Source organism: Ctenocephalides felis, unplaced genomic scaffold (assembly GCF_003426905.1).
Source record: "Ctenocephalides felis isolate EL2017-DRISC unplaced genomic scaffold, ASM342690v1 CF-g0.4_SCAFFOLD_00845, whole genome shotgun sequence".
NCBI classification, from domain to species: domain Eukaryota; kingdom Metazoa; phylum Arthropoda; class Insecta; order Siphonaptera; family Pulicidae; genus Ctenocephalides; species Ctenocephalides felis.
The window spans coordinates 28228032-28248668 of NW_020536999.1; the positions used below are offsets into that span (position 1 = coordinate 28228032).

Below are 20637 nucleotides of genomic sequence, written 5' to 3' on the forward strand. Positions count from 1 at the left end.
TTACGTTGGTGTTAAAATCTCGAAATTGGCTTTGCACCACAATTTGGAATCACTTTCCTCCTGCCTCGTCATAAAGGAGCTCTGTTATTAGTGCCTGTGTGTGCTATATCAAAGGTGATCTTTTGATGAATTAACATTTCATTAATTATATTATTTCATTTCGCCTTCTCTGTGTTCAGCTAATGCATTTCGCACGCATTGTTCCGTTATGGGGATAATGAATATAAGCGCGTACCTACATGTAAGAGTAAAATTCGAATGGCACGTGGGAGCTAGTTGATATTATGAATATATGGCAAACACGAAATAATGTATTAATATAAATTGAGGTATGCAGGAACACGGAGTATATTAAACGTATCGCATAAAGCTGCGTTGTTTAAACTATGTAAAATGTACATACCACACACATAACTGGTTATGGAACAACATTTGACTACTGAATGGTACTATTGTTACCCACTACAGAAATGAAATGCTCAATTGTTTTATAAAATAGTGAATAAAACATTTTTTACTAATTATTATTTCATTTGTCACTACGTGATGATTATTTGCACATACTTGCGATAATAATTATGGGTATAGGACTGCCCTAGGGCAGGCAGTCCGTGAGCTGAGTTAATCTCCAAATTTGAATTAAGAAGAATTTTGGTGCGATTTTTTATTGCATTTCATACAACGATGCCCGAAATGGGCTATTATCAATTAGAAACATTTTTGATCTTAAGTGAAAATGAACATCGCTTCTACACGATGTCAGGTTGTCCAGAGTCTCGTGTAAACGATCCGTGAGCTTAACCGTTAACCATAAATACCCATGATTTGCAATATTCCAATTTAAGTGTTAATTAAAGCTTTTCGAATCATTCCCTAGTTATGTAGAGGATTATCATAATGTCGTGTTTTTAAATAAGCAAAAACAAAGCCATCTCAAAGATCACCCAAACTCACTTCCCAAAGATCTCTCCGGGTCAGATTAAAAAGGAAGTTTATTCCAAATGAATCATTGCCAAAGTCACACCTTATGTATTCCAAACTTTATATTAGTCTATTACACGTTGTGTTGTACATGTGCATTTTACATTCATGTAAGTTTTAGGAACTTTTATGCTATAAAAACTACGATATATTATTATAATTACAATACAAATATAATTTTTACTATAATTAATTTTCGCTTTTGCAATATATGAATTTAGTTCTGACTAATGCATTTCTGCTATATAAACATATAGGTATATCTGCGTTAATTATGAATATATTCGTATTTCACTTTTGTTTAATTGCCAATAATGTAATTAATCATTATGTAAATGCATCATTATGTAATTAATTAGATTAAAATTTTATCCAGAAATACAAATGGATTAAATTTTATATTATAGGTTTTGGATATTTGTGCTAATACTAAAGAATTTTAATCTGCCTTAAATAGTATTATTATTATGCATTGAGGGTCTAATTTTCGCATAAAATAAAAATATTTCATTATGGGCCTTATATGTTAAATAGTTATGCAAATCACAAACTGTGAAAATGCTTGGTCTTTGGTGTTCTTTTAACAGAAGAGCTTTTAACACATAAAACCTAAACTCCAAATGGTTCCAATATCAAATGACAATTTTATCATAAATGCAACTTTCTGTTGATGTCACTTTGATAACACAAGGGTGAAGTCTGACGTTTGTGCCTTTTGGAGGTTAGGTTCTATGCGTCATTATATTTAGATATTTAGTAAATGTATCTTCAGATATTAGTACAGAGAATATTGCTCTGATTAGTAGTGATAAAGTACATAATTGTAAAATACATAATTATGAAGCACCTTAATAATGGTTTTTGTCACAAAATATGAAACTATATTTTGGCATACCTTCAATTTGTATGAATTATTCAATCGTCTTTCTAAATTAGAATTATGTACCTACCAAAGTACATAATTATGAAGCACCTTGATAATGATTTTTGCCACAAAATATGAAACTATATTTTGACATACCTTTTCAATTGTTGTGAATTATTCAATCGTCTTTCTAAATTAGAATTCTGTATCTATCAAGATACATTGTTGCTTATAAATGATATTATTGTGGGCCTATTTATTTATTATTATTTATAATATTTTTTATAATATTTTCAGATCAATCAAACTATCTAGTCCTCGTCTAAGCAATATGACAGCAGTTGGCTGCATTTTAGTGTATGGAGCAGTCGTTCTTTTAGGCCTAGATCATGCAACTCTGCCGACCTCAAAAGTTTTTCCAGCTGTTTGCACGGTAAGGATATAATTTTTTTATAATAATTATAAAAATTAAATGGGCAATAAGTGTTGAGTAATATATACAATAACCCACATTTTTATAGACAATCTACAATAATAAAATTTAGCAACCATATCTGTACTATACCAAAGCGTCTAGTAAATCATTATGTTCTAAATATTCATAGATATTTTTATTTAGTATTATTGCTTCATTTTGATTTTTACAACGTCACAAAAGTCATTACATAATATTGCACATTATTCATTTTTAGGTAATGATAACAATTATCATATTTTATTTATCTTCTATTCATTTCGTGCACAATTAACGCCAATATACTTTAAGCTGTTTAATAAAAAAAACTATTAGTTTCCAACATTTTTATATTTATTCTGCTGACACAAATGCTATTAATTTTATGGATTTGACTGTAAAGATGTCTTACAAATAGATAGTGTATCAATAAAATATTTATCAGGGGGTTGAAAAGTAAATATACTACTAGATTGGGACTCTATATTATTCATGAAGAACACGGAAAAGTAGTTGTTGCCCCTTAGGAAAACGATATATATATATATATATATACATTTATATATATATATATATATATATATATATATATCGAATTAAGTCTAAGTTTTCAAACAAATGCTATTAGTATTTTTTCCAAAAATTTATAATTGTTTTATTAATTTTTTGATACTCTTAAAAAAAATTTCATTATCTGCAACGGGCAATTGAGATTAATATAAATATATATATATATATATAATTATCTTATCTTATTATATATATATATATATATATATATACACATATATATGGGTATCTTGGCGATGTGAGAATACACTTCAATGTGGTAAAGGAAATAGGTGGTTTTCTTATATTTCCCAATCATTTATATGTCTGTTTTGCTGATGTGTCATTTTTCCTGGATCAAGTTTCTTGCAACGTCATCATAATGAAAAGGAAATAATAAAAATAATGGGATCCTATATGACGAATGAGATATCTAGTTTTAGAAAGAAAAAGGGAAAACTTAAAGAGAACATTAATGCTTATTTAACAGGTGACAAAGTCTGTTTAACAACGATTTCAAAATTTGAAATAACTGATTTTACAAACTAGTAAAAATATTAGAAATTTGTTCAAAATGTCCTACACTACTTCTAAATTTATTTTTATATTATTCAAATCATGTTCATTATTTTTTTTTTCAAATATATTGGAATCATTGGCATCAATAATCTTGAAAACGGAATCAAGGCAGTTTAGATCTTAGATCATTAACTTCCCGAAGGAGAAGTTAAGGTATTTTGCCAGAAAATACGATTTATTAAATTAATTTTCTCGACATTGAAAAAACTAAACTAAATTTGGAAGAAGTATATATGCACTTATTTATGTGACTCATCATTCGACCTTCCATCGACGTTTCTCCAAAACAGCTGGACTAATCTCACAAATTTGAAAACCATTCGATATAACTGGGATTTCTTTGTAATTAGTATAGTGCAAAATTAGCTTTGTTTGTGGTTTAAGGTTTAGCACACAATTTTGAAATTTAAAAATACAAAGACTATCCGAAAGGCATTGGCAAGTGAAGATTGGCTGGGCCGTTTCTTCGTAATTAAATGCTAAAAAACATGTTTTTGATGATTTTTATGAAACTTAGTATGACGATAGTTGTCGTAACTTGAAATTACATTCTAAAATATTATAGGCCTACGGTAAGCGGCTAAATTATAAAATCATCAAAGTTGAGAGTTTCGTTTCAAGGATTTTAAGCAAAATCTATGCCAAAGCATATGCACCTTCTGTGGTTTTTGATAGGTACATACTGATTACAGACTACGTCCATAGTTAGATAAAATATGTTTTTAGAATACGAGACGAATAAAATAAATTATTTTAAATAAATTAATTTGATTTAACAATCACAAATATTTGAAGTAAGAATTGGAAATCGCATTGATTATTTGCAGTAAAAGCAATAATTGTATTTTTGGAATTAGCAGTTGAACTATTTTTACCTAAATCCCAGTTCTTATTGATTAAATTGATTATTTGTACGTATCGGGAAGTTTATGCAACTCGCCTTAAGGCAAAATGTTACTTCACCAGAACAACAATAGGAGCACTCACTGCATATCGTATAATTTTATCATTATTTTTCTTTATTATATAGATCTCTAAGTAAACGTTCGATATGAAATTTTTCAGATAAAAATAATAATTTTCAAACTTTTTACGATACTATTCAAGGCGATGATTATGAAATTACCAGTCTTTACTATTAAAAGCAATAAAGTCGTTCTGCCCTGGGGAAAGTTTTTTTAAATAACTCTCCATATTATGTTCTTTCCGCACTCAAAAGAAGATAATAAAAATGAAAAACGTCAGAATTCTGCATTCTATGCGACATATTCCACATTTCACGTTTTACATTTCACATTAAATTAGGTTCCCCGACTTTTATCTCATATTGCGTTGCTCCATATATGACATAGTGTATTAACGAACTATCATTGTAAAAATATTAAATTCAACTCAAGTTTGCTGTTGCCGTGACCTTTTGTCGGAAAACAGGAAAATTGAACACAAATTGGAAACAATCTGACGGAAAAGTCTAATAAAATATATTGTTGCAGAGATTTTATCGGTTTTTATCACAACACATAAATCAATGTCTTAAAGTTTGACTCATTTGGAACTATGAACGGGGTTTTAAAAGAATTAATAAATCGATCCAATTTGACATAGAACATATAATTCTTGATGTATAAAAAAGGTTGAAAATTATACAAAATGAAAAACAAGCTATAATGGAAAAATAGTATGTTGTAAATAAAACAAAATCGTGCATGGTCATGGCATCGTGCCTTAAACCAAATTACTGGAACATCCCGTACCAAATATCAAATTTTTTAAAAAAGATTGTTTTTTTAAACTTTGAATAAATTAGATTTTTGAGAACAAAAAGTAGAAATTTTTATAAATAGAAATATTTTGAATGTTTTTGATTTTTTAAAGCAATTTTAAAGTGTTAGCTGCGTGGAGGCATTGGTACGGAACAGATGTAAATAAAGTTTGTTGTTATTATTAAAATCTCTGTAAAATATCTGATAATATAATGTCCATATGTCTAATGATCATATTTGACTGCAAATGGCATTTTTTTACAGTATTTTATTGTATCTTATGGAAAGTTAATAAAAATGCCATATGATTAATTTTTTCTCATATGAATAAATTGTAAATATAATCTTCGGGCATGACTTTTAATATGTTCTTCTCGAAATGAAATGTATCTCTCTCAGAAGTTAAAACATCTTAATCTTTATGGAGATACAGATTTAATCCTTTTGAAAAGGCAGCTACAATATTCAAATTATGAGCAAACGCAGCATATAGTATTATGAAAAAGATGTAGAGAGATGAATTTGATTAATATGCATGAGTCGGGGGGTAATTTAATATAATAATTAAGGGTTTTAGTGATATTTTTATTTCGTACCCAAATTTTTATAGCTTTTTATACTTTTAATTAAAAAATAAAAATAATTAAAAAAATGTTTAGATAAAATAAAAAGTATTTTGTTTTTAACAAATCCTGAAGAAAGGGATATCTCAAACCACGTAGAATTTCAAAAATATATTAATAAATATTTCGTAAAAATAAAATTATATATATGTATATATCTATATTATATTTATATTATATATATATTATATCTATGTATATATATAGATATGTGTGTAAGAATTTCAAAAAATATAACAAAAATTTTTTTTCATCATCATTGCGTCTGTATGCCTTACAAATTAGCATCAATTTTTGCTCTTATTTATATTTGTTGGGTAATTATTTGCATTCAGAAAAAAATTACAATAATATTAGTAAAAAATGTATCTTATCAATCAACTGTTCAATAACCCTTATGTTTCCAAGTTTATTGCCAAATACTTCATTTTATTTTTTGTGTTTTATTTAATTGGCTTATTTGTGGGCGTTATTATAGTTTTTCAATGGTTTCCGAAGTGCATTTAAATTTTCTACCATAATATTTAGCGTATAATTGGAACATGTAAAACCACTACCTCCTTTATCTCCAAAGCAAAAACCATTTTCCTCGTAAACTCCACAAAACATGTCTTAGCTTTGCTATTATAATTATTCTAATTGGACTTTTCATTGAAATTAAAGTCGGTTACGACATAATTATAGAAACTTAATTTTGAATTAGTAGTAATGAATTAAGTTTGTTTATTTGTTTATAGTTATTTATAAAAAAATAATAAACGTGAAAAATACAAATAATTCGAACGGTTTTAATAATAAATTATATCTTTCTAAATTTTGTTTAAAAATTGTTACATATTTTTTTGTCTTTACTAGATTGATGGAAATTTATATTAGCCATTAAGATAATTTAGTGTGACAAAATTTATAGCACATTTTTGCATAAATGTAAACTTTTATATTAAATTGATGGTGTTCGTGTATATACAAATGAGTCACAAAGGATAAGATGAGTTTGCTAATTAATTCATATTAATTTTTTAGAACGGTTGTAAAATAAGTAAATCAGTGATTTATGAAAACTAATGATAGCTTGGCTGCTACGAAACTACTTTGAAATAACTTTACTACTTATATCTTGATATCTAATGGCATAAAAAATTAAATTACAAATTATAACTAATTTTAAAAATATATATACCAGAGGTTCAAAACGAACTAAAGATCAAAAATAAAATATTAATGATTGAAATATACAGTGAGATATATTTGTAAGTGAAAATATGCATTAAAATAATTATTGATATTATTTGGTACACGACCGGCTTTAATATTCCAATGTATATTTAAGTTAAAGATTTCTCTCAATCTTATAAAAAATTCAAACTACAATTTGGGAAAGTTCCAGCAATATGCTCCAGAGTACGATGTCATGCACCACTAGTTGGATTATTTTATAATTATCATAAAATATTTTTTTGTACGAAGTAGTTTCGTTAAAATACAATTTTTTAAATTATAACCTAAAATCATAAGTCAACAATTATTCTCTTTCTAATGTCCATACATTATATCGATTTTTCTACATTTTTTCTCGTAAATATTTTTTTTCCTTCGATAAAACTTTTTAACGCGTTTTCACAGCGTCAGGGGGATGACACCTTTGGGGTAGTGCTTCCAAAGGGCGAATGCAAATACTATGTCACAGTTGCATGTTTAATTCAGAGAGCTCTACGGAAGAAACTCAAACAATCGCTCTATTTTATTCAACGTGGTGCTTTTATTGAAGTACTTAGCTGCTCTCACAAACACATCTGACGATGTTCGATATTACATCTCAAATATAAAACATTGAATCAATTGGAGAAAAGAATTAAGGAAATTTCATAAAAGAGGAATGATGGGTTTCAAATGAAATTTATAAAATGCGACAAATCCTATAAATTAATTCTATATATTAGGTCATACAAAATGTAATCTCTCCTGAAGGGGGATTTTACTGCAAATTTTCTGATCACTTTAGACATCTAAAGTTTAGAGGGTAATGATTATTTAAATCTTATGTAGCAAATAATAAATAACTTTTCTTATGAGAAACTAGAAAATCCGAGTTTTTAATTCTATGTTGACGTTTCAAGTAATTCAGAATTGTTTTATACCAAAATTTCACCTTTCGTCGACGTTGTCTCCAAAAAATTAAAAAAATGTCGAATTTGTGAGACTTGCGCCTATTTGTTTTACGAAACGATCGCCACAGCCATTTCCTTAGAAATATAAGATATGTGTGAAGTTGTTTGTCAACATTTTCGCTAAATATATTGAACTATTTTTAAAAACACTTCGAGATATCAGTTGGGATTCGTGCTTATTAGATTTTGGTAAACATTGGACGGACGATTTCTTCATAATTTTAATGATGCTTTGCATGGTGATAAGGTTCATGATCTTAACAATAATCCTAAAATATTATAGGCCTAGGAAAAGAGGTTTAATTATAAAAATTACACATATGAAACTTGCATTTACAAAATATCACTTTTACTAAGGGTCTTAAAATATTTCAAATATTTAGTTTTAATATATTAAAGTAAGGAACAAGATTGATAATTATGTTTGACCTAATAGCTATGTATATGAAAATAATGTATTCTAGTACTGGTTTGCAAAACATCTACTGAGGCCAGTAAAATTTTAATAATATGTACTTGATAAAAAAAATACACCAGAAAAATTAATTACACTTTGATTAACACTACTACTCATTCATTTTCCTAATTTTTATTAAATTTTCAAAGTAGTCTTCGCCACAGAGAAATAAGGTTACAATTGTACACGTGCATTTAGTTGAGCTCCGGAATTAGTACTTCGTATTCATTAGCAGAACTTAGTTATCTTATTAGCCCATGGGCAATTAAGCTTAAACTGATAACAAAATGTATTATGTTATAAGTCTTTTCAAAAATAAAGTGTTCGAGATACTCGTTTAAATGCAGCGCAGTTGTAGATTACGTGAAAAATTTTCAGTTATAAATTAAGGACCTGAACGCGATTTTTTATCTCTACATAATTAAAATATTTATAAGAAATTTAAAAAGAATATGTAATTAAAGGTAAATTTTATAAATTGTTTTTGCAAATTTAAAAATACGTCTAATTATAATACTCACCAATATATAATTATTATTAATAATTTGACAAAGGTCCCTGTTTTTTTGTAAAACAGCGCAAACTGTTTTGAAAAATCGCATACTTCAATAAATGATTTAAAAAGTTAGATGTTCTATGTGTAAGTAATGTCCCTACATTACGTACAGTTTAACACACTCGTTTATTATAAAATAATAATTAATTTATTAATTATATGCTTGTTGTTAGTTTTTTTTTTGCAATTTTGCATTGTGGACGGTATATTTATTGCATCTTAGAATGCATTAGTAGATTAAATATTCTTGAGAAAAATATCTGTATCTTTCTGAACTATTAATCGAGCTTATATATAACACTTTGGTATATGTTGTTTTAGATTTAATTTTTTCATTATTTTGAGTGTTTTATATAATGCAATGAATAAATAATAATTTTCTTTATTTAGGTTGTGTATAGAATTGTCAAAATTGCGTTTGTGATAATAGTTTTTGTATATAGTAGTGGTTTTATCTCACACGGATATATTTAATATTTATTTATGTATGTATCTTAACAATTTTATTCCTCTTAATAACGATTTTTGATAGAAATTCAAAAAATATTTATTAACCTCCCGTAGGGTAGTTATAGTAATCGGCCGAAAATCGAAAATCGAAAATGAAAATTTGTGCATTTCTCCACGTTTTGAAGGTTTCTGAACATTTCGGCATACCTCAGAAAAAATGGATGTGTGTGTGTGTGTGTTTTGTGTGTTCGCCTTTTTCCGTTCACGTTTCGGGCGCATGGATCAACCGATTTGAATGGTTCAATAAACATTCGATTCTTATTGATAGGAAGATGTGCTGATTAGTTTTTGGCAAAGGCAGGTCCAGCCGTTACAGAGATACGGAGCAAAGAGTGCAGAAAAGAAATTGAGTTTTTGGGAGAACGGAGCATCCGATTTGAATGATCTAAAAAACTTTCAATTAGTAATGATTGGGAGAAGTGATGTTTAGTTTTTGGCAAAGACAGGTTCAGCCGTTTTGGAGATACCGAGCTAATTGTGCAATAAATGTCAGTTTTGAGAGAATCAAGGATCCGATTTGAATTATTCAAAAAACTTTCTGCCTATTTTAACAAAATAATTGCTTTCAAACAATTTTTTTTTTTTTTTTAATTTTTTGTATGTTGAAAATAATTCAGATTTTAATTTTAATTCTGATTAATGTTCTAACGTTCACATATATACTTTAAATGAATAATTTTAACTTTGCAATTCAGTTTATATAATTCTCATAAATAAATGTTAGGCAGTGTTACAGTATTTATAATAATCTATTTGAAAACGTTTAATATTCTTCGAACATTTCGTTACGGTAAGGAAAGTTCCGGCAAATTGTCTTTGTTTTTTTTTTTAGATTTATTCAATTATAAATCCAAATTTTAACTCAGTCAGGTAAATCATAATTGATTTGATATGAAACTGCATATAAATTTCAAAATTGCGTAGTTTAAAAAAATAGTAATCAAACGAAGCCAAATCAAATTTGCAACCTAAACTATTTTATCTAAATAATTTCAAACAGTAAGTAATATAGAGGTCTCTGCAGTTTACTTCGTGGCGACCATACACTGGCTGGCTCTAAAATACAGAACCTAATTTGTTTGGCAACACTTCGACTACCTGCTCATCACTCTGGTTTCCCTTCGGAGCAAATAGATTTTATTGGACAGAAATTTGAACTCACAATCGCCAATACTTTCAGTAGCATCTATTAGCAGATCTAGGTGTATACTAATAATGTTCATAATATTCTATTCTACTTTCGGACCTCCACAATCCGAATTTACCGCTGCAACGAGCACCCGCATTTCCTTATGAATAATAGACCTTTGTTTACAATTCAAGCCCCGTAGTCGGGGACCCCCTGGGAGTATGTATCGGGAGCAGAGTGGCCTCGTTGATGTATTCACGAGTGCTTAGGGTCATTTCAGAGCGGCCGGTGCAATATTTACATAACAAGGGATTCGATCGGAATATGTTTGCGAATTAAAACAATATATGGGGGTTGAAGATATTGCAACTATAGTTGAATCGGGACATTCTTCTTGATTATTAAGGCAATTTTATGAATAAACTAGTGGTGTATGGCATCGTGCTTTAAGGCAAATTGCTGGAACTTCTCGTACCGTAACAAAATGTTCGAGGAATACTGAATGTTTTCAAATAGATTATTATAAATATTGCAACATTGTCTCATATTTATAAGAATTATATAAACTGAATCGCAAAGTTGGAATTATTTGTTTAAAGTATATTAGAACTATAGTCAGAATTAAATATAAAATCTGAATTATTTTTGATATACAAAAAATTAAAAAAAAAAACAAAAAAAAAGTAAAAAAAAAGTTCAAACAACTTTTTTTTACAAAATCAATTATTTTGTTAAGACAAGCAGAAAGTTCTTTGAATCAATTAATTCGGACGCTTAGTTCTCTCAAAAACTTCCATTTTTTGTACATTTAGCTCCGTATCTTCGAAATGGCTGGGCCTGTCTTTGCGAAAAACTAATATTTAATAGTGGTGTATGGCATTGTGTCTTCAGGCAAATTGCTGGAACTTCTCATACCGCAGTAAAACATTTGAGGAATATTAAATGTTTTCATATAGATTATTATAAATACTGTAACTTTGATTATTTTTATTTTATATACAAAATATAAAAGTTTATAAATTGGAAGACGACGTTTGTATATGTTTACAAAAAAGTAAATAACCAAAACTTACTCAATCAGATTTAAAATCAAAGACATTGTCTATTTATAAAATTCTATAAACAGCATTGCAAAGTTCAAATTATTTATTTGAAGTATATAAGCGAGCTTTAGAACTTTAGCTAGAAATAAAATTAAAATTCAAATTATCGATATTCGAAAAAAATACTTTTTGAAAATTAAAAAAAAAATGTAATCAAAAAATGTTTTTTCCCAGAAGCAATTTTTTTGTCGACATAAGCAGAAAGTTTTCTGAATCATTCAAATCGAATGTTTAGTACTCTCAAAAACTAGCATTTTTGCACATTTAGCTCCGAAACGGCTAGACCTGCATTTGTCAGAAACTAATCACCACTTCTCCCCATCATTACAAATTTTATGTTTTTTGGATCATTAAAAACCAATGCTCCATACTCTCAAAAACTCGATTTTTATTTTCTGCACTCTTTGCTCCGTATCTCCAAAACGACTAGACCAGCCTTTGCCAAAAACTAATCAGCACATCTCCTTATCAATAGGCATTGACTTTTTGTGATCTATTCAAATCGGTTGCGCCCGAAAACGTGGACGCAAAATTGTTTCCTTTTTTCTAAAGTATGCCAAAATGTTCATAAACCCTCAAAACGTGAAGCTATATAAAAATTTTCATTTTCGGCTTTTGGCCGATTACGATAACTTACTCTACGGGAAGTTAATTATTATATGAATAATAATAAAAATCGGGATCGATTTGTTAAAATCATGCTTACATAAATAAATGAATAACATTATGAATATAAGTCGTCCAGAATTAGCAAAATACATATAACAAAATAACTATATTATTATATTTACATAACTTATGTTGATGATATAGCAAAATGTTACTTGCTAAATTACATTGTGAATTTCGCCAGGTGAAAAAATCAGTTTTCACTCTTAAAACTCAGTATTTTTCAGATGTAGTATGGAAAATTAATTGATTAATAAATTTACGTTAATAAATGTTAAATATACTCGTACATTTTGAATTTCTATAAATTTTTAATAATTTCTGCGAGAATTGGTAACCGTATGATTTTGTTTATCAACTGTTATGTTTTCAATATTAACGAGCAAAAATTAAATACTTTCAAAAAGAGTTGAAGTGTTTTTAAATAACATGATAATTTGTTCGGTTTTTCATTTAGAATATCCTTTCATCGACTAAACACATGTCATGACATCAATTAAAACAAGGCACAATAGCCTTTTGGTATTTGGTTTCTGCAGATGACAGCCGGTGCAAAATCTATTCAGATACGATATACACAATTGAAAATATTCAAAATGATTTTTCGAATGCTTTTTGTAGTTTAAATAATTTTTGAATTCTGGACTTATAATGAAATAACGGTGACATGATCAATGGTTGTATTTATAATATAAATTAGTTACCCTTTTGTGCGTATGAAGTAGTTTATTTAATTTTTTTATCATACATTAATAATACATTTCATAATTTTATATATTTTTAATTTTATAGTAAAACAAATTGTGAAGTGCAAGTTTATTAACTTTCCAAGAAGTTTGTGATTTTACTAGAAAATTCATTGTTCTAATTATTTGTTTCTTCGGCGGTTCAAGGTATTCTAAAACGTTTGAGATCGAAATTAGAAAAAGTTTGTGTGTGTCCTAGTAAATCAAAATTTAATCCTTTAAGTTTTCTTAAAAACGGCTGCACCAATTTTATAACGATAAAAAACCTCTAATTAATTATTACTCTTTTTTTTTGTTCAACTTAGTGAAACATTCTTTATATTATATAATAAAAATAATTTCGATTTTGGTTGCTACTAATTTTGATCATTTTTATTTTATTACTCTATGCAATTTATTATTTTGATCAAATCATTATTTAAGATTTATATATACATCTATAAATATATATACATCTATAAATCCATACGTTTCGAGTGCCAATTTAACTCTTTCAGCGCTAAGGAAAAGTAATTTTTATCATTTCCTATAAATTAAGTAATTTATGAAATTGTTTTAAACTTGTTTTGAAATTGTTTTATAAAATTGTCAAAAACACGTTTTGAAATAGTGATTTCACTAAACTATAAGCATTGTTTATAACTACTATCTTGATCCTAATAAATTGATTGAGCTGTTATGAAACAATAGCTAACAATATTTTGCTTAGCATTAAAGTTCAAAATAGTTTTGATATAAACTGTCTAACTTTTCATAAATTTTTATTCAATATTATTCAAAAACTTTTTCATTCGACCTACATAACATGGAGAAATCGTTGTGAGTAAATCTACATAATATAATAAAACATAGTTCTGAAATTCCTGTTTGGAATTATCGAGAGAGTAGATCGAAGGGACTGAATTATTCGGAATATTAACCAAATAGTTAACGTTAGTTTAATACGAAGCTACGGATTTGGATTTGGGTAATACAATTGAAATGATAAAGACATTTTCATCTGGCGTATCATAGGACTCCGGTGACAATGAGTGATTTTAATATTTGGGTGCAATCCAGCACAAAATCTAATAATTACTTCATCGATTTTGTTTGAATGATAAGATAAAAACGAAAAATGTAACACAAATTTTACAGATTTGTTAAGAAAACTTCAGCATAAAATAATTTTGCTGATAAAATTAATGAATCACAATATTTTTCTTAACTCATAAAATTTCATCCCTACGTGTTATTTGAGAAACATTATTTGTTTGCTTGTTAAATAATAATAAAAAAAATATTAAATTTGTAGTGTTTTTTTAAATTAAAGTTTTACTAGTGTATTTAAAATTTCCTATACAATAACAGTAACTTTTTGATAGATTTATAAATTTTTCCGATAATTTTTGTTCTAAGAATAACATAATTAAAGTTAAGCAATAAAAATTATTATATTAGTAATGTTAATATTCATGATATTGACGTTGAACTAGTAAATTAATTATATAGTGAGTAGTCATTCAAAAATATTTACCAAACTGACAGTACTTTAGTAAAAAATCTAATAATAACGTGTCATTTATGTTTTGGGCATATTTTGGTCTACAATTTGGTAAAAAATCGTTTTATTAACTTACCGTAGGGCAAGTTATAGTAATCGCAAAAAAATCGAAAATGAAATTTTTTATATATCTTTACGTTTCAGAGGTTTCTGAAGATTTTGGCATACCTTACAAAAATGGATATGTGTGTGTATATGCAAAAGTGCGGATACAAATTTTTGTCGACGATTTTGGGAACACCGAACAACCGATTTAAATAAACATTCGATTCGTACTGATAAGGAAGCGTGCTAATTAGTTTTTGACGGGGGCAGGTCTAGCCGTTCCGAAGATACGATGCAAAAAGTGTCAAAAACGGTAACACGGTTTTTAAGAGGACGGAGCGTCCGATTTTAAGAATACAGAAAACATTTTACTTGTATTAATAAGATGAAGAACTAATCAAATTTTCATGAAGACAAGACTGTTTTCGGAGATCTAGTAAAAAAAAGTAAAAAAAATGCGATTCGGCGGTCAAAAATGATCATTAGACATATGCACATCAAATTATTAGATATTTTATAGAGATTTTAACAATAAGTATAAGTTTACATTCCTACGGGTTCCGTACCAATGTTTATCCGTGCTTACGCGCTTCGATATTTCTTTGAAAAAAGTTCAGAATTTCCAAAATATTTCAAAATAATTTTTTTCTTCAAAAAGTCTTTTTTTTTTTCAAAAAAAAGTAAATTTTTGTCAAAAATGTATAGTTTCTCAAAAAACTAATTTTTTCAGAGTAAATTTTTTTCAAAAATGTTAATCTTTTTTAAAAACAAAAAAAATTGGTACGGGAAGTTCCAGAAATTTGCCTTAAAGCACGATGCCATGCGCCCCACTAATTTTAGTAAATTTTTGAAGTTTGACTGTTCAGGAATAATGTGTACAAGAAGATTTTCATAATTTGAATCCTTTTTGGAGATATAGCTATTCGACCATGAGAATGCGCTCCTGTAAAACTTGAAACTGTCTTTTTCGATACGATACCCACGAATTATCAACTTCTACTGTACCGATTTACTTGAAACTTTTACATAGTCTTTTTATATACTTCTCTTCAGTATAAATAACGCTCATCCCAAATATTAATTTATACTATTTTTATGAAGTTCGAGAATATCAAAAAAAAAAATTTTCAAAAAATATTTTTCTTACAGATACTAATTATTTTGTAAAGAAAACATTTTTAACTTGTTCGTGGATCATACAATTGCGACATTATTCTGGATTAATATTACTGTTTTCTTCAGATAATTTCGAAGGCTAAAATCTTGGGTATAATCAGGTGCCAATTTTTTAAAAACTCCTTTTTTATCACTTCCTACAATTAAAATTTTGTGATTATTTTTAATTATATTTTTTTATGTTCTTAAAACATTATAATTGAACTTGTAACAAGAGATAGTAAAAATATTTCTTACGTTATTTTTATAGTTTTTTAAACACCGCATTAAATTTATGCCTCTAGATCAGAATATATCCCTTACAAAAAAACGAATAAATTATTTAATTCAGAGACTTTTATATTTTTACAAAATTATAGTTCTCCCCTATATTTAATGTCAGCAGTTTTCCAGTCATTCATTCTGCGTTTAGTAAATAGAATTAAATAAATGTTTAAATTCGAAGTATCTTATTATTTTTGAGGCTCGTGTTTACCTCCTCTCGGCCGGCTTTTCCTTGGCATTCGGCTCCATGTTCACAAAGACATACCGTGTGCATAGAATTTTTACGAGGGCACGTGGAGGCGTCTGCAGAGATCGCCTGCTGCAGGATAAACAACTCATATCCCTCATAGGGGCTTTACTTCTTGTCGACGGTCTTGTTGTCACTTTATGGGTCACCGTGGACCCCATGGAAAGGCATCTTAGGAATCTGACACTGGAAATAAGCGCGGAGGATCGAAGTGTCGTGTATCAGCCTCAGGTGGGTAAAATTCTAATTTTAATAAAAATATTGATTTGATTCTATAATAAGAGATATTAACAGTATGTGCATGACAAGAAATTACTCAAAAGTATTATTTATTCAAATTGTTATTAAGAATTGTATTGATTCTCCCAACCAGTATTAAATTAGTTATTAGTATGGTATAGCGTATAATTTTCATAATTGCTCTATCAATTTATTTCTTTCCATACAACTCCAAATGGCAAATCACCCCTAGTTCTCAGATTTTATCAATATATAAAATTATTTTGATATTAATATTGATCTGAAATAAAATTCTATATAATAGTCATAAAATAAAAAAACTTAGTGTAAGAATCAATAATCTTTTAATTGATCTTAATATGTGCATGGCAAGAAAATACTCATATGTATTGTTTATTAAAATTGTCATTAACATTTATATTTTCATTTTCAATATGCTTATAACAATTATTATTTGGCCGGCTCTAAAATACAGAAACTAAATTGTTAGGCTGCACTTTGACACCCTGCTCGTCATTCTGGTTTCTCTTAAGAGCGAATAAATCTTCCGCCTTTTACTGAAGATTTCCGTGGAGGAGAGCACTCAAATGAGTCTTTACTTAATTTGAATTAATTTGTGAATCCGGCATTTGTTTGTTGGGCCGATAATGATCTAACTATTTTATTAATGTAATTTTGCACATGCAGTTGTAAATATCTCCAAAAACTTTTAAACTTTCAACACATTTTTATAGATAACTAGCAAACCGGGCGAACTCCGTTTCACCACCAGATGGTTTCATTTTATGTAACATTTCGTTTGGTGATTAAAAGATGAAGAAAAAAATTGTCTGCTGTTGAAATTGTATAAAAATTTGCACTATGCACGTGATTGATTTAATGGTTTCCAATTGATATGTTAGGAAACGAATAACTTATTTTTTTACATTTTTGCACAATATCACAGTGAACACAATGCCGGTTTTTCACATGAAATTAACTGGGCAGAGAACAATGAGGAGCTGTCAAACAAAAGAGTAGCAGTCAAACAAAAAATATTAGTTTGTAGTACATGCTAAGTATCAGAGATGACGCTGCGTGTGAAAAACGATTTTTCCGCTTTTCTGGATTTTTTTCTTCAATTTCCTTTGCTATAAACCTCACGGAGTCCGAGACCTTTCTAACGAATGCAAAATCGTCGAAATCGGTTCCTGCGTTCTGGAGTTATTTCGTCAGGAAGAAAAACCCGACTTATTTTTATATAAAAGATTATAAAAATATCTCATCTCTTTACATTTTTTTCGTGTGATTGTTCTGGTTTAAACACATTATAAATAATTAATTCTTTTAACTTAGATTCATATTAGTTTCATCATAAAATAAAACAAATAAGGATTATCTCTAATTTTTCTAAATCATGGCTAGGCTTTTCTGGTAATGCTTTGATGTAGTTGACTGATGAATTTTTAACGCTTTAAACTTGAAGCGACATATGTTTTATGATCATGATCAAGAAAATCAATCTCATACTTGAAATTTAATATATTGCAATTTATATATAAAAATATGTATATATAAAAATATTTTTTTCCGCAGGTGGAGGTCTGTCGTTCCCTGCACACGCACAGTTGGCTCGGCGCCCTGTACGCTTACAAGGGCCTCCTCCTCCTCGTGGGCGTTTACATGGCTTGGGAGACGCGGCACGTGAAAATCCCGGCTCTGAACGACTCCCAATACATAGGAATATCAGTCTACAGTGTCGTAATAACTAGCTGTATAGTTGTAGTTCTAGCCAACCTCATCTCCGAACGTGTCACTTTAGCTTTCGTCACAATATCAACACTGATATTGTTCTCAACGACGGCCACTTTATGTTTACTTTTCGTACCAAAATTAAACTCGATCATGAACCAAGAAGAACAAGCCGATCCTGTGGTTCATAGCATGGGGTTGAAAATTGAATGCAATACGAGGAGATTTGTTACAGATGATAAGAGAGAATTACAGTACAGAGTTGAGGTGCAAAACAGGGTTTACAGGAGGGAAATGGCAGCGCTGGATGCAGAAATTAGTAAGTTGGAGAAAATGTTGTCGGAATCTTTACATTCGAGTAGGTCTACGTCTACAGCCAGCATTAATGCGAAATAAATTGAAGGTAAGGAAATAAATATATACCATTACATTTTTTTAATATCTGCACTTTAACGGCTGGTGCGACTATCGGCCAGGCCGTTTCTTTATAAATCGCAGAAAAGTGAAATTTTTTTTGTCTACGTTTTAGCCCGCAATTCTGAATCGATTTTGAAAATTCAAAAACCGTTCGAAAGATATTGGTTGGGAATCGTGCTGATTAGTTTTTGGTAGAGATCGGCCGGGCCGTTTTCTTGTAATAAAGTTAAAAAAAAAAAAATTCGACGATTTTTATGATTATTTTTTTGGCCGTAGATACCATAGTCTTCTAGATCATACTAAAATAAAATTAGATGATTTAGTTGGTATAACGGTAGTGTACTTGGTCTTGAACATAGTAAACCATTAAAGTCCTACGGAAACTGGTTCAATTATAATTATTGATTAATTAAAATTATTGATTTTTGAAAATTTGCTTTTAGAAAATACTCTGAGTAAACGTGTTCGTTCGTTCGTTTGCAATGATGTGTAATAAATCCACTCGGAATACTTATAATCACTTATAAATTAATTTATTTTTTATTGATTAAGTCGATTATTTACACATATCGGGAAGTTCATGTAACTTGCCTCAAGGCTAAATACTAAACTAACTAGTTTTATTTAAAATGTACTATTTTTATTTATTCGAAAACTTTCCTTTCACTATCATGAAAATATTTTCATTCTTATATGTGAAAATGAGGCATGAATAACGAATAATTATTCTCAAAGTTATTTAATCAAGATAAACTATTTTTTAGTTCTACTAATTAAAATTAAAATAATTTTGTTTGCTATCTATGAAATTGAACAATAAATAAATTCAGTCAAATACTATTCTAAATTACACTAAATTAGCGGATACATTACAGAATATTCGAGCAAAACTTTTTAAAACCGTTTTTTAGTAAAATTAAAATTCGAAAACCGGTTTTCTGAAATGTCGGTTTTTCTTATAAACCCTATTGCTGACACAGCTTTTCAATACGTAAAATTTTTGAGTTATTTACATTATATGCACTAGGATCTACTAGAATCTAATAATATTTCATAATGTAGTTACAACAGCGATTAAAATCTCTCTCACGTATCTCATAAAATTGAAAATTAATTAGAAATCTATTAAAACGCTTTAGAATTTGGATCAAAATAAAAAAACACTCCTCATTTTTTGTTACATGCTATAAATTCTTTATGAATTATTATGTAGCAGCGATGCAACATTTTTAATATATTTGCAGTATGTATCATAATTATCAGAGTATTTCAAAAGTTCAGGTTTCGCAGACGAAACCAATTATAAAAACCATTAACTGGCGTTCCGGGGCAACCGAAAATCTAATTTAATTACGCAGGAAAGTCTTGTTAAGATACATTATTTTGTAATTAAAATCTCGGCTGAGCTTTATGCAATATAGACTAGGATGCCGTCACGCACGATTGTTATTTAGGCGCGACAGACTTGTGTTTAATTAATTTATTTGTATGCTAAAAGCTTAAATTATTAAATTAAAAAACTTGTATATACTAAACACTATTAGTTGCTAATTTGACATTAAATGAATAAAGAGTTATTGATTAATTATATATGTTTATTAAGAAGTCATACATCTCGCATATACTCTTCTTTTTGGTCTTATATCAATGTTTAATTTTCTGTTTTTATATAAAAATATATTTTGTGCTATTATACTATCGTATGATATAGTTTCATACAATGACATACTACTATAATATCGATTTACAACATAATTTCTGATTGTAAACATATTATATTTATTAATTTATTAACAAGAACACTTTTAACCTATCTATTTCG

At 28.3% G+C, this 20637-nt stretch overlaps 1 protein-coding gene and 1 non-coding gene across 2 annotated transcripts in view; both read left to right on the top strand.

Annotated features, from left to right (window-relative positions):
• The window catches only part of LOC113381566 (gamma-aminobutyric acid type B receptor subunit 2-like), a 30215-nt gene extending 11421 nt beyond the window's left edge, over positions 1-18794 (top strand). Inside the window, exons 2-4 of the mRNA XM_026620391.1 lie at positions 2144-2279; positions 16380-16658; positions 18243-18794. Of these exons, the coding sequence (XP_026476176.1) occupies positions 2144-2279; positions 16380-16658; positions 18243-18794 (967 nt within the window). The remainder of the gene's footprint in view (positions 1-2143; positions 2280-16379; positions 16659-18242) is intronic.
• Positions 17181-17308, top strand: LOC113364403. Its single transcript, XR_003366105.1, has one exon. It is a non-coding gene; the product is annotated as a U5 spliceosomal RNA (small nuclear RNA).
• Positions 18795-20637: the final 1843 nt, after the last annotated feature.